The 21,255-nt window shown below is 41.0% G+C and overlaps 1 protein-coding gene across 1 annotated transcript in view; it reads left to right on the top strand.

Moving 5' to 3' along the window:
- The window catches only part of GOLPH3L (golgi phosphoprotein 3 like), a 50,430-nt gene that overhangs the window by 17,356 nt on the left and 11,819 nt on the right, over positions 1 to 21,255 (top strand). Inside the window, exons 4-5 of the mRNA XM_050751198.1 lie at positions 14,914 to 15,045; positions 16,779 to 16,893. Of these exons, the coding sequence (XP_050607155.1) occupies positions 14,914 to 15,045; positions 16,779 to 16,893 (247 nt within the window). The remainder of the gene's footprint in view (positions 1 to 14,913; positions 15,046 to 16,778; positions 16,894 to 21,255) is intronic.

The raw sequence follows: 21,255 nt of genomic DNA, 5'->3' as shown, positions 1-21,255 counted from the left end.
CACTCATAAGAGAGATTTAAAGGAATAATACAGGTCTTAAAATTGTAAAGGTTCACACAAACTTATTTTTCCTGTTTGTTTTAGGCTCTTGATAAAGAGTTTAAGGAATAGAGGGAAGTATAATTAACAACACAAAAAAAAAGAAGACGTCTTACTTCCCAGAAATATTGTAAATATTGTTAAACTTTTGTTTGTTTGTTTGTTTGTTTTTGAGACAGAGCCTTGCTTCCTCTCCAGGCTGGATTTTGGCTCTCGGCTCACTGCAACCTCTGCCTCCCAGGTTCAAGCAATTCTCCTGCCTAAGCCTCCCAAGTAGCTGGGACTACAGGAGTGTACCACCACGCCAGCTAATTTTTTGTTTTCACTAGAGATGGGGTTTCACCATGTTGGCCAAGATGGTCGTCTTGATCTTTTGACCTTATGATCTGCCTGCCTCAGATCATTGGCATGGCTCATTTGGCATGAGCCACTGCACCCAGCCAAACAACATTTTTTAGTTTAAAACATTCGTTTTTTTCAAAATTACAAATAATTCAGGCATACAAAAATGTGTAAAAAACAATATAATAAAATCACATGTAACCAGCATCAGCTCTCTATGCATACATTCAGATAAAGTAGAACAGATCTGGTGAATTATAGTTATAGAATAGAATATACATATTATGAGTCTCCACAGAATAAAAGTTATAATTTTAAAATTGGGAAGTAAGGTAATAAAATACGGGAAAGATATTAACTTGTATCTTTCATAATAAGGAGTAACTTAGACATTATCTAAAATTGAAACATCTAGGTTTTAAAAATGACCCCAATCTCTTAATAATCTCTTTTTTAAATCTTAAAAAGGAATTTATAGGACTTTTTTTGTTTGTTTGTTTGTTTGTTTTGTTTTTGAGATGGAGTTTAGATCTTGTTGCCCAGGCTGGAGTGTAATGGGGCGATCTTGGCTTACTGAAACCTTCGCCTCCCAGGTTCAAGTGATTCTCCTGCCTCAGCCTCCCGAGTAGCTGGGATTACAGGCATGTGCCACCACGCCCAGCTAATTTTGTATTTTTAATAGAGACGGGGTTTCTCCATGTTGGTAAGGCTGATCTCGAATTCCTGACCTCAGGTGATCCGCCCATATCAGCCTCCCAAAGTGCTGGGATTACAGGCATGAGCCACTGTGCCCAGCCACATTTCTCTTTAAAAAAAATTTTTTTTTCCTTTTTACTTGATAACCCATAGCCAACATCATAACATATCTCTTATAATAAAGAACTGTTTGAGGCCAGGTATGGTGGCTCATGCCTGTAATCCCAGCACTTTGGGAGGCCGAGATGGGAGGATCACTTGAGTCTATGAGTTTGAGACCAGCCTGGGCAATACAGCGAGATCCCCATCTCTAAAAGAATTTAAAAATTAGGTGGGCATGGTGACATGTGCCCGTAGTTCCATCCACTTAGGAGGCTGAGGTGGTAGGATTGCTTGAGCTGGAGAGGTAGAGGGTGCAGTGAGCTACTGTTATGCACTCCAGCGTGGGTGACAGAGTGAGACCCTGTCTCAAATTTTTAAAAAAAAGGAAAGAAATGTTTGAAGTTTAGTAATTGTTTCACTTCCATTTTTTTTTCTGTTAAGTAAAATTATATTTCATTTTACTTTTAAAATTACACATGTAGGCTGGGCGCAGTGGCTCATGCCTGTAATCCCAGCATTTTTCGGAGGCTGAGGCAAGTGGATCACCTGAGGTCAGGAGTTCAAGACCAGCCTGGCCAACATGATGAAACCCCATCTCTACTAAAAATACAAAAAATTAGCCAGGCACAGTGACATATGCCAGTAATCCCAGCTACTCGGGAGGTTGAGGCAGGAGAATTGCTTGAACCCAGGAGGCAGAGGTTGTGGTAAGCCAAGATCATGCCACTGCACTCCAGCCCGGGCAATGGAGCGAGACTCTGTCTCAAAAAATAAATGAATAAATAGGCCAGGCATGGTGGATCACGCTTGTAATCCCAGCTACTCAGGAGGCTGAAGCAGGAGAATTGCTTGAACCCGGGAGGCGGAGGTTGCAGTGAGCCAAGATCGCACCATTGCACTCCAGCCTGGGTGACAGAGCGAGACTCCATCTCAAAAATAAATTAATTAAATAATAAAATAAAATTACACATGTAGCCTGGCACGGTGGCTCACACCTGTAATCCCAGCACTTTGGGAGTCTGAGGTGGGCAGATCACCTGAGGTCAGGAGTTCAAGACCACCCTGGCCAATATGGTGAAACCCAGTCTCTACTAAAAATACAAAAATTAGCCAGGCTTGGTGGCAGGTGGCTGTAATCCCAACTACTCGGGAGTCTGAGGCAGGATAATTGCTTGAACCCAGGAGGTGGAGGTTGCAGTGAGCCAAGATTGAGCCATTGCATTCCAGCCTGCTAGCCTGGGTGACAGAGCGAAACTCCATCTCAAAAAAAAAAAGAAAAATAGAATGTATGAAATACAGAAGATTAAGTGTGGACTTTGGCTCCAGATTCAAACAAAGCAACTGTAGAAAAAATTTACTAAACAATTGATGGAATATGAAGGCTTACTGAGTATTTGATAATATTAAGGAGTTCTTATTGGATTGTTTTAGGTATGATATTGGTATTACAGTTCTTTTTAAAAAAAAAAAATCCTAATCTCTTGGGGAGAATATGCAGTATTTTTTGGATGAAATGATATAGTAGCTGGAATTTGTACAGAAATAATCTGGGTTTGGGGTGGGATGGGTGGTAAAGATGAAAGATTATATTGATAACTGTTGAAAGTAGGTGATGGCTACATAGAGCTACATAATCTCTCTACTTTGTGTATGTTTGAAACTGTTGGCTGGGCATGGTGGCTCAGCCTGTAATCTAGCACTTTGAGAGACCAAGGCGGGAGTGTCACCTGAGCTCAGGAGTTGGAGACTAGCTTGGGCAACATCGTGAAACCTTGTCTCTGTAAAAAATACAAAAATTAGCCAGGCATGGTGGCATGCACCAGTAGTTCCAGCTACTCAGGAGGCTGAGGCCAGAGGATTGCTTGAGCCTAGGAGGTTGGGGCTACAGTGAGCCATGTTCACACCACTGCACCTGTACTGCAGCCTGGTTGAGTGACAAAGGGAGACACAAAAAAAGGAAGGAAGGAAGGGAGGGAGGGAGGGAGGAGTTAAATCAAAAGTGTTAAAAAAAATTGGGATTGTGTTTTCTTACCACATTATTCAGTTTTAGACAGTATCCTACTGACTCCCTGTAGTGAAAGCTGCTGAAATCAGTACTCTCTCAGTTTCTTCTATCTCTACTCCTCAATACTTTTTTTCTTTTTTTCCTCTGGAGACAGAGTCTCTCTTACTCTGTCACCCAGGCTGGAGTGTAGTGGTGCGATCTTGGCTCACTGCAACCTCCACCTCCCAGATTCAAGCAATTCTCCTGCCTCAGCCTCCCAAGTAGCTGGAACTACAGGCACATGCCACCACACCTGGCTAATATTTTGTATTTTTAGTAGAGACGGGGTTTCAACATGCTGTCCAGGCTGGTAATATTTCATTGAGGTTTATAACATATATATCATACTGTTGTTCCATAATTCACACAAACATTTGATATGAAGGAACGCCCCAGAAATGGGGTTGGGAGAGAAGGAGATGGGAAAATTGGTTGATGGGTAGAAGATACGTGTATTTTATGTATACAGAAAAGTTTGGTTATACATATACCCATATGATCACAGGGTGATGGAATTTATGGGTGATTTTTATGAATTTTTTTGTCTTCAAATGTTCTACAATGTGTATATCCTAGTAATCAAGGAGAGAAAAGCTATTTGAAAACAAAAAAAATCTACACTTACTTAGTTTTGCTCTTCTAAGGTTTGAACATAACATAATTGCTTGTGTTTTTTTTTTTTTTTTTTTTTTTTTTTTTTGAGACGGAGTCTCGCTCTGTCGCCCAGGCTGGAGTGCAGTGGCCAGATCTCAGCTCACTGCAAGCTCCGCCTCCCGGGTTCACGCCATTCTCCTGCCTCAGCCTCCCGAGTAGCTGGGACCACAGGCGCCGCCACCTCGCCCGGCTAATTTTTTGTGTTTTTAGTAGAGACGGGGTTTCGCCGTGTTATCCAGGATGGTCTCGATCTCCTGACCTTGTGATCCGCCCGTCTCGGCCTCCCAAAGTGCTGGGATTACAATTGCTTGTGTTTTTAAGTCAATTTTAAATCGTTGGAAGCCAGGCCAGGTGGCTCACATCTGTAATCCTAGCTACTTGGGAGGCTGAGGTGGGAGGATCATTCGAGGCCAGGTCTTCAACATCAGCCTGGGCAACATAGCCACACTCTATCACTACAAATTTTTTTAAATTAGCCAGACGTGGTGGTGCACACCTGTAGTCCTAACCATAAGGGAGGATAGTTCAAGCCCAGGAGTTTGAGGCTGCAGTGAGTCATGATTGTGCCACTGTACTCCAGCCTGTATGACAGAGTGAAACCCTGTTTCTCTCTTTTTTTCTTTTGAGACAGGGTCTCACTCTCTTGCCCAGGCTGGAGTGCAGTGGCATGATCACGGCTCACTGCCACCTTGACCTCCTGGGCACCTCAGCCTCCTAAGTGGGACTACAGGCATGCACCACCGCGCCTGGCTAATTTATTAATTTTTTTATATAGATGGGGTCTCAGTATGTTGCCTAGGCTGGTTACGAACTTTGGGCTCAAGTGATCCTCCTGCCTCAGCTATCCCTCCTCCTGCCTCAGCTTGGCAAAGTGCTGGGATTATAGGTAGGAGCCACCATACCAGGCCAAGACCTCTTCTCTTTAAAAAAAAAAAAAAAAAAAAAAAAAAAAGGCCAGTGCAGAGGCTTACGCCTATAATACCAGCACTTTGGGAGGCCAAGGCAGGCAGATCACCTGAGGTCAGAAGTTTGAAACTACCCTGGCCAACATGGTGAAACCCTGTCTCTACTCAAAATACCAAAAAAAAAAGAGGCCGGGCGCGGTGGCTCACGCCTGTAATCCCAGCACTTTGGGAGGCCGAGGCGGGCGGATCACGAGGTCAGGAGATCGAGACCATCCTGGCTAACACGGTGAAACCCCGTCTCTACTAAAAATGCAAAAAATTAGCCGGGCGAGGTGGCGGGCGCCTGTAGTCCCAGCTACTCGGGAGGCTGAGGCAGGAGACTGGCGTGAACCCGGGAGGCGGAGCTTGCAGTGAGCCGAGATCGCGCCATTGCACTCCAGCCTGGGCGACTAAGCGAGACTCCGTCTCAAAAAAAAAAAAAAAAGAAAGAAAAAAGAAAAAAAAGAAATAGCTAGGCATAACGACATACGCCTATAATCCCAGCTACTCAGGAGGCTGAGGCAGGAGAATCGCTTGAACCCAGGAGGTGGAGATTGCAATGAGCTGAGATCACACCACTGCACCCCAGCCTGGGTGACAGAGAAAGACTCCATCTCAAAAAAAAAAAAAAAAAATTCTCCCACTTTGTGGGTTACCTGTTCACTCTAATGATAGTTTATTTTACTGTGCAGAAACTCTTTTAACAAACATATGAAAACTTCTATATTCAAAAGAGTACTGCCTCTTTTGAAGTTGTCCCTTAAGATGGCTAAATACTTATTGTAGTGATACTATAACTGATCAAAATATGCTTGGAAATATTTGGACTACCATTTATAGATATATTGCTTTGAGAATCCTTATATAAGGAAAAATGTGTTTGGGGGATGGATTTTAATTTCTGAAATTTCCATAAGTCATTCAGAGTCAAACTAAATATAAGTAGATGAATAAATTGATAAATATTTTATTGTTTAAAAAAACAACGTTGAGTTGTGGGGAGATAGACTTAGAGCCTGGACATGTTTTCAATTTTTTTTCTTTTTTTTTTTTTTGGAGATGGGAGTCTCACTTTGTCACCCAGGTTGGAGTACAGTGGTACAATCTTGGCTCACTGCAACCTCCACCTCCCAGGTTCAAGCAATTCTCCTGCCTCAGCCTCCCAAGTGGTTGGGACCGCAGGCGCACCCGACCGGTTTTTTTTTGTATTTTTAGTAGAGACGGGGTTTCATTGTGTTGCCCAGGCTGGTCCTGAACTCCTGAGCTCAGGCAGTCCTCCCACCTTGGCCTCCTAAAGTGCTAGGATTACTGGCATGAGCCACCGAGCCTGGCCTGCTTTCAAATTTTTCCTCCCCCTTCTCAACTTTCTCTTTTCTTCTGTTTTATTTTGTTTTTTGTTTTGTTTTTTTGAGATGGAGTCTTGCACTGTCACCCGGGCTGGAGTGCAATGGTGAGATCTCGGCTCACTGCAGCCTCCGCCTCCTGGTTCACACGATTCTCCTGCCTCAGCCTCCCAAGTAGCTGGAATTACAGGCACCTGCCACCACGCCCAGCTAATTTTTTGTATTTTTAGTAGAGACAGGGTTTCCTATGTTGGCCAGACTGGTCTCGAACTCCTAACATCTTGATCCGCCTGCCTTGGCCTCCCAAATTGCTGGGATTACAGGTGTGAGCCACTGCGCCCGGCCTTTCTTCTGTTTTCTTTGGACAATGTGTAGCAATTAAAATTCCTTTTTCCGGCCAGGTCACTCCAGCCTGGGTGACAGAGGGAGACTATGTCTCAAAAAAAAGAAAAAAGAAAACAAAATAAAAATTTTTAGGGTAAAACAATTAATGATATTTTTACTGACCAGAATGAGATTTAAAGCTTATATAGGAATTCAGAGATGACCAGCTGCTTTCCTTTATTTTGCATTTCCCTTTCACTGACAATGCATTAGCATGTTGTTTTTATTTGCTAAACTTTTGATAAGAAAAAAAATAAAATAGAAGCCCTGCAAAAATTAATAAACTGATCATTGTAACTGACTTTGCATCTTTCTACCTGTCTTTTAAAATGAACATGAAGGGATATAATCTTCATTTCATTCATTGAGAAATCCTGTCCATTTGCCTGTATTTATAATCCATTCCTCACGATCAGGCTGAAATTATCTATTAAACCAGAACAATGTCAGGTCACAATTCTTCATTCTCCAATAGGATGAAACAGAGTGGGCTTCTAATGCTTGATCTATTTTATAAAATGTCTTGGCCAGGCACAGTGGCTCACGTCTGTAATCCCAGCACTTTGGGAGGCTGAGGTGGATGGATCACCTGAGGTCAGGAGTTCAAGACCAGCCTGGCCAACATGATGAAACCCCATCTCTACTAAAAATACAAAAATTTGCCAGACGTGGTGGCAGGCCCCTGTAATCCCAGCTACTCGGGAGGTTGAGGCAGGAGAATCGCTCGAACCCAGGAGGCAGAGGTTGCAGTGAGCCGTGATTGCGCCACTGTACTGCAGCCTGGGCGATAGATTGAGACTCCATCTCAAATACATACATACATGCATACATACATAAAATGTCTTTATGAGCTGTGTGGAGATGTAGAAATAGGAATTGGAGTTTCGATGAATCACATTAATTTTTAAAAGAGGAATTTACATCAAATCCTGAATACCACTTTTTACTAGAGTGATTCAAGGACAAACAGTACACTAAATTTTCTTAGAATAATTTTTTAGGAGGAAAAAAATAATAAAATTAGTTTTGCTTGTAGAATTTTTGATAACCCCTGAAGATCATTATACTTTCGTTGGACTTTGGAATTGGGCAGATGAAAAAGGGTTCAAAGTGACATGATAACATTCCTTCTCTCATGGAAGGTGAAGCAATTTTAATGTTAAATCTTCAGACTTGGGGAGATGGAGAGGTTCTTTTTTTCTGAAAATTTTTCTTAAAAAAGTGATATTTTCTCACTGTAGATAATTTGGAAAGGTTTAAAAGCCATGTTTTATTTTTATTTTATTTTTTTTTGAGACGGAGTCTCGCTGTGTCGCCCAGGCTGGAGCGCAGTGGCCGGATCTCAGCTCACTGCAAGCTCCGCCCCCCGGGTTTACGCCATTCTCCTGCCTCAGCCTCCCGAGTAGCTGGGACTACAGGCGCCCGCCACCTCGCCCGGCTAGTTTTTTGTATTTTTTAGTAGAGACAGGGTTTCACCGTGTTAGCCAGGATGGTCTCGATCTCCTGACCTCGTGATCCGCCCGTCTCGGCCTCCCAAAGTGCTGGGATTACAGGCTTGAGCCACCGTGCCCGGCTAAAAGCCATGTTTTAATGTAGACATTATTTTATATCATTGTAATAATCCTGGATACTCAATTATATATCTGGCTATTTTTCATTTAACTTTATCACAAGTATTTTCTAATGTTATTTTAAAAACTCCTTATGAGCATAGTTTTTCAGGATGCTTTAAGTTGTTTTGTTTTCTTTCCTCTTTTTTTTGCCAAGCAGGCAACTTTTAAGATCTTTTTTTTTTTTTTTTTTTTTTTTTTTTTTTTTTTATGAGGCGGAGTCTTCACTCTGTCGCCCAGGCTGGAGTGCAGTGGCACCATCTCGGCTCACTGCAAGCTCCGCCTCCCGGGTTCGCGCCATTCTCCTGCCTCAGCCTCCGGAGTAGCTGGGACTACAGGCGCCCGCCACCGCGCCCGGCTAATTTTTTGTATTTTAGTAGAGACAGGGTTTCACCGGGTTAGCCAGGATGGTCTCGATCTCCTGACCTCGTGATCCGCCCGCCTCGGCCTCCCAAAGTGCAGGGATTACAGGCGTGAGCCACCGCGCCCGGCCAACTTTTAAGATCTTTAACCTTCAGAGTTGTTCTGAAAGGTGTGTCTTCAAGGAAGTTTGAATAAGGAAGGGCACTTTGAATACTTGACTCAGTGGAAATGCAGCATGAAGTGTTGACTGTCTGAATTTATTGAATTCCCATTGTGCAATGTTTAAAGTTTAAATATGTGTAATATTCGACCTAGAATTTTCTTCTAAATATTCAACAGACATAAACACACAAATGAATACTTCTTTACTTTTTTTTTTTTTGAGATGGAGTCTTACTCTGCCACCCAGGCTGGAGTGCAGTGGCACTAACTCACCTCACTGCAGCCTCTGCCTCCTGGATTCATGGGATTATCCTGCCTCACCCTCCCGAGTAGCTGGGATTATAGGCACGCACCACCATGCCCAGCTAATTTTTTTGTATTTTTGGTAGAGACTGGGTTTCACCAAGTTGGCCAGGCTGGTCTCAAACTCCTGACCTCAGGTGATCCACCCACCGTGGCCTCCCAAAGTGCTGGGATTACAGGCTTGAGCCACCACAGCCAGCCAGCATTTTTTAATAATAGCAAAATACTGTAAGCAACCTAAATGCACATCAGTAGGGACTTGAATAGATAAAATTATAGTGCATCTAAAATGCAATACTATGCAGCCATTACAAGGGATGAAGAAATATATTTACTGATGTGGAATGATATCCAAAATAATGGGTTAATGAAAAAAGTTACCACTCAGTGTAATGCTATTTCTATAAATAATGTTAATAAGTGTAAACATAGAATATGTATATGAAAATCTAGAAAAGTACCCATTAAACTGTTAATGGTGTTAAGATTCTAGAACACTTTCACTTTCTAAAGTATACATTTCTATAATGGGATTTGTCTTTCTTTTTACAATTTTTTTTTTTTTTAGATATGGAGTTTCAATCTTGTCGCCCAGGCTGGAGTGCAATGGTGTGATCTCAGCTCACTGCAACCTCCGCCACTGCGCCTGGCCACTATAGTTTTGTTGACAATCTGATGTCACTGTCACTGAAACAGAAGTTATATGGTCAGGAGGAAATGAGACAATAAAGGAAAACTTTCTTCCAGTTGCTTTAATATTGGCTAAAATGTTTACACACCTGTTAAGATTTATTACCAGAATAAATTATGCCTACATAATTATGTGTTCTGAAGTAAGTTATAGTTTAACTTTAATTAGGTAGCTAAACTATTAAAAAAAAAAAGTGTTAACCTAAAAAAAAAAAAAGCCTACCCCTTCCTTAAAGAGGAGTCACAAATATGAGTTGGGGCCAGGCGCAGTGGCTCACACCTGTAATTTTAGCACTTCAGGAGGCCCAGGTGGGCATATCACTTGAGCCCAGGAGTTCAAGACCAGCCTAGGCAACTTGGCAAAACCCTATCTCTACTAAAAATACAAAAATTAGCTGGGTGTGGTGGCACGCGCCTGTAGTCCCAACTCCTTGGGAGGCTGAGGTGAGAGGATTGCTTGAACTGGGGAGGTGGAGGTTGCAGTGAGATGAGATCATGCCACTGCACCCCAGCCTGGGTGACAGAGCAATACCCTGTCTCAAAACAAAAACAAAACCAAAAAAACAGATATGACTTGGAGAAGCCATGAGGCAGGCAGGGGAGGGAACTAATCCCAACCTTGAGTAAAAGATCAGGCCCTCAGGAAATTTAGAGACGTCTAAGGAATATTTTATGGCTCAATCTGAGCTTTTGCTAGGTTAACATTTAGTTTTAAGCATAAATTTATGCTTTCAAAAATATTTTTGAGGCATAAGGGATATTCTCTCCTTAAGGAATTTGTAGTCTGGTTAGGAGAAATAGTTGATTGCAATATGATGTAATAGATGTTATGAGAGAAGTTTGTATGGGCACACCCAGGTGCAGAACCTAATCTAGAGGGTGGAGTGGGGAAGTAAACAATGTTAGAGAAGGTTATGTGGAAATGTGACCCCTGTACTTAATCCTTAACTACAAGGAGGAGTTGTGGAAGGAAGAACATTGGTTCTTCTTGACACAGCAGTGTGTGCAAAGGCCAGGAGGGGAAAGAGACCAAAGAAAAGACTAGTGGGCTGGATGCGGTGGCTCACGCCTGTAATCCCAGCACTTTGGGAGGCCGAGGTGGGCAGATCACAAGATCAGGAGATTGAGACCATCCTGGCTAACATAGTGAAACCCCATTTCTACTAAAAATACAAAAAAAAATTAGCCGGGTGTGGTGGCGGGCACCTGTAGTCCCAGCTACTCGGGAGGCTGAGGCAGGAGAATGGCGTGAACCCAGGAGGCAGAGCTTACAGTGAGCTGAGATCGTGCCACTGCACTCCAACCTGGGTGACAGAGCGAGACTCCGTCCAAAAAAAAAAAAGAAAAGAAAGAAAAGGCTAACCACTTTTGATTTGTTTTGTTTTGTTTTGTTTTTTCACAAGGTCTCACCATGTTCCCAAAGGCCAGCCAACTCTTGGCCTCAAGCAATCCTCCTGCATTAGCCTCTGGAGTAGCTGGGATTACAGGTGGGAGCCACTGTGCCCCACCAGCCACTTAGTTTAAATGCTATACAAAGCCATTTGGATTCCATCCTTAAGGCTGAGAGGATGTTTGAAAGATTTTTAAGCATGAGGGCAGGGAGTTATATTATTACACTTGATGTTAAAGATTGTCCTGGCTATAGCAGGAAAAATAGAATTAGAGATCCTCTAGGCCTGGCAGTATGGTGGTCAGATATTAAGTCTTGATAAGCTTAATGTTTAATGTATTATTGAGTCTTGGAAAGTAGAAATAATCTTCAAGGGGCCCCCAAACACCAAAATTAAAATCCAAGAGGTGAGCAATAAAGATAACATGAGGATCAAATTACCCTGGGGTAAACTACCAAATCAGTCTTGAGATTCAGGAGTTGGTTGGTCAGGAATAAACTTGATGGTGGAGGTAAAGTGGGAAAACTAGGCTTAAATGTGCTCCCAGTTGTGTAGCACTCCCATATTCCCTCTGTACTTGGCTCTTGGCAGAAACTAATGCAGATCTTTCCCTCTGGAGGAAGAGGTCCTCAATTTAGGCCTCCAAAATCTCATAAATTCACAAAATGTTAAATTGTGAACCTCTTAAAGATCATCAAACATACAAACAAGGAAGAAGTGACAAAGTCCTCAGATATTGTCAGATATCAAAGACTCCATATATAGTCACATATTAAAATAAACTAAAAATATGACATTTTTAAAGAAATAAAATAATCACAAAATGAATAGCAAAAAATCACAAATCACCAGGCAAATGTAAAAAATAACTAAATAAAACTTTTACTAATGAAAAATTATTGAAATCAAAATCTCAGGGTTACTTTGAATTAGTAAATAGGAAGCCAGATATTTTTTAAAAACTCTCCAGAGGCTGGACGTGGCAGCTTATGCTTGTAATTCCAGCACTTTGGGAGGCCAAGGCAGGTGGATCACCTGAGGTCAGGAGTTCAAGACCAGCCTGGCCAACATGGTAAAACTCCGTCTCCACAAAAATACAAAAATTAGCCGGGCGTGGTGTTGTGTGCCTGTAATCCTATCTACTTGGGAGGCTGAGGCAGGAGAATTGCTTGAACCCGGGAGATGGAGGTTGTGGTGAGCCAAGATTGTGCCATTGCACTCCAGCCTGGGCGACAGAACAAGACTCCGTCTCAAAAACAAACAAACAAACAAAAACTCCAGAAAGCAATACAGAGAACAAGCAAATGGAAAATACAAAAGAGAGGTTAAAAGACAGGGGGTTAAAGTAAGAAATACTGAAGTCCTAGAAGGAAAGAATAAAGAAAATAGAGACCTAAGAGCTGAGAATTTTTGAAGCTAAGAAATGAAACCACGGTTATAGGAAGCACAACATATACCAAACAGAATAAATAAATTCATGCACAGTCATGTTGTAGTCAAACTGCAAAACACCAAGAGAGAAGATCTTAAAGGACCAAAGAAAAGATACACCACCTACAAAGAAACCACAATCAGTAAGAAAGATAGATGTCTCACTGCTGTATTAGAAGCTGGAAGAGTAAGGCATACTATCTTCAATGTGATAAGAGAAAATGATCAACCTGGAATTTTATCTCCAGAGAAACTGTCTTTCAAGGATGATGGTGAAATACAAAGACATTTCAGATAAGCAAAATAGAAACTGCGTCCAACAGACTTTCACTTAAGGAAATTCTACTTTAGGAAGAAGGAAAATGGTACCAGAAAGGAAGTCTGAGATACAAGAAGGAATGGTGAGCAAAGAAATTCATAAGAACCTGTGTAAATCTAAACAAGTGCTACCTGTATAAAATGATGATGATGATGATGATATATAATTTCTGAGGCTAAAAAAAGACAGTACTGGACAATAAGAAAGTGGTTAAAATATTAATATTTAAAATTTAGGTTTTATGTTCATTTTAAATTAATATATCATGCATGTTAAAATTTCAAGGATAACTTCTAAAAGTACATAACTTCCAAGCCAGTAAAGAGGAAAATTGAATTTAAAATTTTTTTAAATAAAAAGTTATTTTAGCTAGGTGCAGTGGCTCATGTCTGTAGTCTGAGCTACTTAGGAGGCTGAGGCAGGACAATTGTTTGAGCCCAGGTGTTCAAGTCTACAATGAGTTATAATGGCCCCACTGCACTTCAGCCTGGGTAACAGAGCAAGACCCCACCCCATCTCTTAAAAAAAAAAAAGTAACCCCAAAATATGCACAACTGTGATCTATCAGTAAAACAGCACCAAAAAACAACCACTTAAAAATTTCTTTATTTAGCTTTGTGACCTCTGTTATGCTGCATAACCTCTGTAAACCTTAGTTTTCTCATCTTTAACGTGTGGATAGTAGTAGTACTTCCTTTATAGGGTTGTTGTGAAGATATAATCAGATAGTGCAGGTAAAAAGCTTAGCACAAATCTAGTACATAATAAGTATTAGCACATATCTAGTATATAACAAGTATTCAATCGACATTAGTAATTAGATGTTAGTTACTGCTGTTAGACAATACCAGTAGCTCTCTTATATGTATATTCCCTATACAAAGGGAAGGGGAACTAACATTTTAAGTGCCTGCTATATGCCAGACACTATACTAAATGCTTTCTTATATATTGCATCTCATGTAACCCTCACAACAATCTTGTGGAAATATATATTAGTGTCTGCATTTTATAGATGAGGACAATGTACTTCAGAAAGGTTAAGTAACATACCCAAGGAGCTTAATGACAGTGGGTTTCTATTATACCTTCCATTAAAAGAACTTCAAATTGGCCGGGCACGGTGGCTCACTCCTGTATTCCCAGCACTTTAGGAGACTGAGGCTGGCAGATGACAAGGTCAGGAGTTTGAGACCAGCCTGACTAACATAGTGAAACCCCATCTCTACTAAAAATATAAAAATTAGCTGACACCTGTAATCCCAGCTACTCAGGAGGCTGAGGCAGGAGAATCACTTGAACCCAGGAGGTGGAGGTTGCAGTGAACTGAGACCATGCCACTGCACTCCAGTCTAGGAGACAGAGCAAGTCTCTGTCTCCAAACTTCAAATTAATACATATCTAGGAGGATTAAAAGCGCAAATGGTTTTTACTTTTTTCTGACTTATTTTACCCCACTCTGAAATTTAGTGTCATGGAAACAGATTTCAAGAAAAGCCAAAATTCTCCTCAAAAATTAAAATTTTGCATGTCAAGCCAGGTGCAGTCACTCATGTCTGTAATGCCAACACTTTGGGAGGCCAAGGTGGGAGGATAGCTTGAGGCCAGGAGTTGGAGACCAGCATGGGCAACATAGCAAGACCTTGTCTCTACAAAAAAATATTTTTTTAAAAATAGCCAGGCATGGTGGCACATACCTGTAGTCCCAGCTACTCGGGAGGCTGAGGTGGAAGGATTGCTTGAGCCCAGGAGGTCAAGGCTACAATGAGCCATGATCATGCCACTGCATTTCAACCTGCGGGAAAAAGCGAGACCCTGTCTCAAAAAAAAAAAAAAAAAAAAAATTGCACGTCATTTATTGACTGGCAGCAAACCATGGGAATTCACTAAAGATCTTGAAATCAGACAGAAAATCTTATTTGGGGGTGTTTAAGAGGATTAAAGAAACATCATCTTCTCTTACTCTGTACTTTGCTTTGAGTTCATGTAGTATGATGTGAAACGAATCACAACAAAGTGGCCTGTTCTTAGGGTGCCTGCTGGAAGTCAGTATTCCTCTCAGAACATTCTTTCTCTTCTCTTTTCTCCTTTCCTAGGGTTACACATCTTTCTGGAATGACTGCATATCATCTGGCCTGCGAGGGGGCATCCTGATAGAGCTGGCCATGCGGGGTCGAATCTATCTGGAACCCCCGACCATGCGTAAGAAGCGACTACTAGACAGAAAGGTACTGAATCCTCTGTGAACGTCCATGGCTTATGGAAAGGCAAATACCAACAGTACATTTGGGAAGAACAGAAAGATTTGAGTAGTAAGATAAAATAAATATCACTGACTCAACAGTTCCATTGGCTAAACAGGTTAATTATCCTATAGCAAGAGGGAGAAATCAAAGTATCCATAGTCCAAAGAGTTATAGGAAGCTCCTGGTTTTGTCTTCCTTTTTTATGCAGAAAAATCACACTTAGGATGCTGTTGATTAAACTCCTCCTATATCTTTAACTATAACATTATGAAATAACCAGGCGCGGTGGCTCATGCTTGTAATCCCAGCACTTTGGGAGGCCAAGGCAGGTGGATCACGAGGTCAGGAGATCAAGACCATCCTGGCTAACACGGTGAAACCCCGTCTCTACAAAAAAATATTTTTAAAAAAAATTAGCTGGGCATTGTGGCAGGCGCCTGTAGTCCCAGCTACTCGGGAGGCTGAGGCAGGAGAATGGCGTTAACCTAGAAGGCGCAGCTTGCAGTGAGCCAAGATCAGGCCACCACACTCCATCCTGGACGACAGTGCAAGACTCCATCTCAAAAAAAAAAAATTACGAAATAGAGTATGATGTAGGGGGAGGGACTCATATGGGTCAGATCAGTCATTGATTAACCCTGGTTATTCTCCAATAACTATTCTCTTTCCTTCCATTTACTGCAAGTCCTTTCCAACCATACTCCTGTATCCATTTTCTTACTGAATTTTTCCACTCACAACTTCTTTATCATCCTAAGCACTGAACTTAAACTATATTCTTAGGTATCACCAGCTTCTTTTCAGTCTTTGATTTATTTTTCTCTTTTCACCTATATGTGGCATTTGACAATTTTTATCACTTCGAAACTTTCTTCATTCTTGGCCTTTGTTATTATCTTTTTCTCTTGCTTCTCTGACTGTACACTGTTTCCTTACTTCTCCATTCCTTAACATCCAAGTCTCAGTTTGTATCCCTTGAGTGATTTTCTATCCTTTCAGAGATATCATTTACCTTTATAGCTTCATCTGTCACCTTCATGAGATTAATTTTCAAATTTCTAGGCAGGTTTTGTTTTTCCACCTCCAGAAACATATTTAACTATTGGCTAGAAATTTCAACTTGGCTATCCCATATCATTTAAAACTAAACTTAACAAAAAACAAAGAAAATCAAATTATCAACCTTTCCCCAAAACTGACTTCCTTTTCTGGCTTTCCTACCTTTATTTATTTATTTATTTAAATTTTAATTTTTTTAATAGAGACAAGATATTGCCATGTTGCCCGGGCTGGTCTCAAACTCCTGAGCTCAGGTGATCCACCCGCCTCAACCTCCCAAAGTGCTAGGATTACTGGCATGTTTCCTACAAATGTTTCCTACCTTTATTAATGGTTTCAAAACTGAGCCCAGATGTTTCCTACCTTTATTAATGGTTTCAAAAGTTGGTTTCCAGACTCAAAATGAGTTGTTATTGAAACTTTTCTCCATTATCATTCATATTCAGTTTGTCACTAGGGCCCACTTCCAATGTTATTTTTGTCTTCACATTATCACTCCATACTATATTTTAAACTTCTTGAGGACAGGGACAGTATATTATGCTTCCTTACATTTCTTGCAACACTTAACCAGTAACATATATATGATATATTGAAAGATTTTAACTTGAATGAAGTGAAGGAATCAGGGTTCCTTCTTTCTCCTTTTCTCAAAGGTACTGCTAAAGTCAGACAGTCCAACAGGTGATGTTTTACTGGATGAAACTCTCAAACACATCAAAGCAACTGAACCCACAGAAACTGTCCAAACATGGATAGAGCTACTCACTGGTAAGATGACTTAAAATAATATATGAATTTCACACTTCGTTATCTTTATCCTACCCTGAAATTTAGTAAAAGAAGTACCGAAATTCATCATGCTGGATGAGATAGATGTGGTTCACTATTTAATTCTAATGAGGGACAGAAAAAGCATGGCTAATTGATACCTAAAGTTTTCCAAAGCTTCACCTTATCTTCTGCCACCCCACCCCAAAAGCTCTTTAACAGTATTCTTCACAAGAAACTTTTAAAACATCTTTATAGAGAGGACAATGAGAATATTGGCATTGATGCAATCCATTATTCTTATTAGAATTTCCCAGTTTTAATTTGCCAGGTAATATTTTATTGCATGGCCATTCCACATTTGTTTATCCAGTCATCAGTTGATGAATATTTGGGTTATTTCCACATTTTGGCTGTTGTGAATAATACTGCTGTGAACATGCATGGACAAGTTTTTATTTGAACATGTTTTCATTTATTGTGGGTGTGTAGCTAGGAGTAGATAACTGGGTCATATGGTAAATCGAGTAACATTTTTATTGTGGTAAAATATAACATTTATTTATTTATTTATTTATTTATTTATTTATTTATTTATTTTCCGAGATGGAGTCTTGCTCTGTCTCCCAGGCTGGAGTACAGTGACGCGATCTCAGCTCACTGCAACCTCTGCCTTCCAGGTTCAAGTGATTCTCCTGCTTCAGCCTCCCAAGTAGCTAGGATTACAGGCACGTACCACCACACCCAGCTACTTTTTGTATTCTTAGTAGACAGGGTTTCACCATGTTGGCCAGGCTGGTCTTGAACTCTTGACTTCAAGATCTGCCCACCTCGGCCTCCCAAAGTGCTGGGATTATAGGCGTGAGCCACCACACCCAGCCAACATTTATTATTATTTTAGCCATTCTTAATGGCTTAAGTGTACAATTCTGTGAAATTAAATATATTTGCAGTATTTTGTAACCATCACCTCTATCTATACTATACCGAAAGCTTCCTCATCATTACCCCCTAAAACTCTGTACCTATTAAATGATAACTTCCTCTTTCTCTCTCCCCCTAGTCCCTGGCAACCTCTATTCTACTTTTTGTCTGTATGAATTTGCTTACTCTAGGTACCTCATATAAGTAGAATTATACAATATCTGTCATTACTTTGCCTAGCTTATTCACTAAGCATAATGTTTTCAAGGTCCATTCATGTCACAGCATATATCAAAATTTCATTCCTTTTTATGGTTGAGTGATATTCCATTGTATGTATATAACATTTTTGTTTAACTATTCATCTGTTGATGGATTCCACCTTTTGGCTATTATGAACAATGCTGCTGTTAACATTGATATACAAATATCTGTTCAAGTTCCTGCTTTTAATTCTTTTGGATATATACCTAGGAATAGAATTGCTGGGTCATATGGCAGTTTAACCTTTGAGAAATCACCAGACATTTCCACAGAGACTGCACCATTTTATATTCCCACCAGTAGTGCACCAGGGTTCCAATTTATCCACATCCTGATAACCACTTGTTCTTCTCTTTCTTTTCTTTTTTTAATTATAGGCATTCGAGTAGGTCTGAAATGTTATCTCATTGTGGTTTTGATTTTTATTTTCAAATGAAAATAGTTTTCATGTCATTCCTATTGACTAAAAATATTGAGCATATTTTTATGTGCTTACTGACCATTTATATATCCTCTGTGGAGAAATATAAAATACTTTTTCCATTTTTAAGTTTGATTGTTTTGTTGTTGAGGGTTTGTTTTGTATTTATTTATGAGATGGGGTATCACTCTGTCACCCAGGAGTGCAGTGGTGCGATCTCAGCTCACTGCAATCTCTACCTCCTGGGCTCAAGGGTCCTCCCACCTCAGCCTCCCGAGTAACTGGGACTATGGGCATGCACCATCACACCTGGCTAATTTTTTGTAGTTTTGGTGGAGACAGGGTTTTGCTATGTCGCCCAGGTTGGTCTCTGAACTCCTAAGCTCAGACAGTCTACCCATCTTGGTCTCCCAAAGTGCTGGGATTTCAGGTGTGAACCACCGTGCCTGGCCAGAAGTTCTTTGTATATATTTCTGGATATTAATCTTACCAAGAACAGCTCAGTCATGGTGACCCTAACCCAGAGGCGCTAGAGGAATTAAAGACACACATACACAGAAATATAGAGTGTGGAGTGGGAAATTAGGGGTCTCACAGCCTTCAGAGCTGAGAGCCTTGAACAGAGATTTACCTACATATTTATTGACAGCAAGCCAGTCATGAGGTTTACTAAAAGTATTCCTAGTGGGAAATAAAGGGATGGGCCGAAATAAAGGGATGGGCCGAAATAAAGGGATGGGCCCTGGCTAGTTATCTGCAGCATGAACATGTCCTTAAGGCACAGATCGCTCATGCTATTGTTCGTGGTTTAAGAATACTTTAAGCAGTTTTCCACCATGGGTGGGCCAGGTGTTCCTTGCCCTCATTCTGGTAAACCCACAGTTTTCCAGTGTGGGTGTCAAGGCCATCACAAGCATGTCACAGTGCTGCAGAGATTTTGTTTATGGCCAGTTTTGGGGCCAGTTTATGGCCAGATTTTTGGGGCCTATTCCCAACATGTCCCCCTTCTTTGTTTTGCAAAGCAATAAAAGCAAAGGCAGCTTTGTCAAGGTGAGCTACTTCTCACAGGGGTCAGGATCCGCATCTTCAGTCTATACAAAGACAAACAACACAGATTAATAACACAATCATCATTGAAATCACAGAACTTCCAAGTGTTTTTATCCATTTTAATGGGTTACTAGCTGTTAATCCGTCTGCAGCTCCTTCATGCACTCCAGTTCCTGGCATTAAGGTCAGGCGTGCCTGGGATGCCTTAAATATTTGTTCTTTTAATTCTGCAATATCCAAAGACAAGTTTGTAGAGTGTCCTTCTAGATGCTTTTTTATTCTTTCCCAAATTTTGATCTCATTAAGTGCTATTAATAGTTTCCACAAATCCTTACATTTAGCCCCTACAGCGGGCCATATCATTTGAGGTTGAGGTGCCACTCTATTGCCACGTTTCCAGATAATAGGAACTCTTGCCGTACTTCTTACCATTTCTACCATCTGATCATTTTGTTCAGACCAGCTGAACATAGTGTGGCCGTGGCATGCAGACTGAGAGGTGCAATTCAAGCTAAACATCCCCTTAGGGGACCAATCAATAATGATTCCATAGGAATCGTTGCGCAGCACCTCTTCGTGTTCTACAGTGCAATCTTCCTAAACAAGTATGTTCATTTTTTTCTGGTCAGGTTCAATTTTGTTTACAAAATTGTAATTTTGAGGGCGGTATGCCTCAATTATAGGAGCAGAATTATTATGGCAAATACTGAGATCAGAAAGCATGTGTAACTGTCATAGAGTGATTACATCCAGGCATTATTGCCAGCCAAGATTGATAAATATGCCCAATAAGTATAATTGTTCTCTGTGCCAGCCCTTGTTGAAGGAATACTCATGGCAGTGGTGGTAACCGCTATCATAGCTATTGTTAAATTACTCATTGTGACTGGTTGTCCCGCTTTCCTCAGGTTTTCTTCCGCCATCTGTGACAGCTTCTTGATCTTTCCCCAGGTGGGTGGCTGTGTTCAACAGGTGTTACTCAAGACAGTTGAGGTCCTCCTCAGCATCAGTCTCAACATGGCTGCAACCGGGGGGTCCTCGGGATCCTCCCAGAATCTCTTCCTCAGCATCTGTCTCATGATAAGGTTTTAGGTGTCTTGATGGCATCCAAATCAGTGTTGATTCGGTCCTGGAGAAACACAAGCATAACCTCTACCCCAAGTTATTGTTTTACCTATTTCCCAACTTTTTCTTATCAGATCTCTCCACCAAACCAGTTGTTTTGCTTCTGTCATTGCAGCTGGTTTCTGTAGATGCTGTTCAGCTGCTGATAACATCTGGCCTTTAGGCAGTCTCGAAAAATTTGAAGTTAATAATGCTAGATTCAGTTGTATATTGGGTGTCATGTAATCCCTATTTCCCCCCGTTTTGTTTTTGCAACTGCTGTTTCAGGGAGAGGTTCATTCTTTCCACTATGGCTTGTCCTTGAGAATTATATGGGATATCAGTAATGTGTTTAATATTCCATATGGAGAAAAATGTAGCTAGAGCTTGGCTAGTATAGCCTGGGACATTATCTGTTTTAATAGAAGCTGGAATGCCCATCACCACAAAACACTGCAAAAGGTGATGTTTAACACAGGCAGAAGACTCTCCTGATTGGCATGTAGCCCAGACAAAGTGAGAAAAGGTGTCCACACATACGTGCACATAATCTAGTCTCCCAAATGAGGGAACATGTGTGACATCCATTTGCCAAAGAG

This window comes from Macaca thibetana, chromosome 1 (genome assembly GCF_024542745.1).
Source record: "Macaca thibetana thibetana isolate TM-01 chromosome 1, ASM2454274v1, whole genome shotgun sequence".
NCBI classification, from domain to species: Eukaryota; Metazoa; Chordata; class Mammalia; order Primates; family Cercopithecidae; genus Macaca; species Macaca thibetana.
The sequence above is the reverse complement of the archived record's forward strand: the minus strand, read 5'-3'. Positions and strand labels throughout refer to the sequence as shown.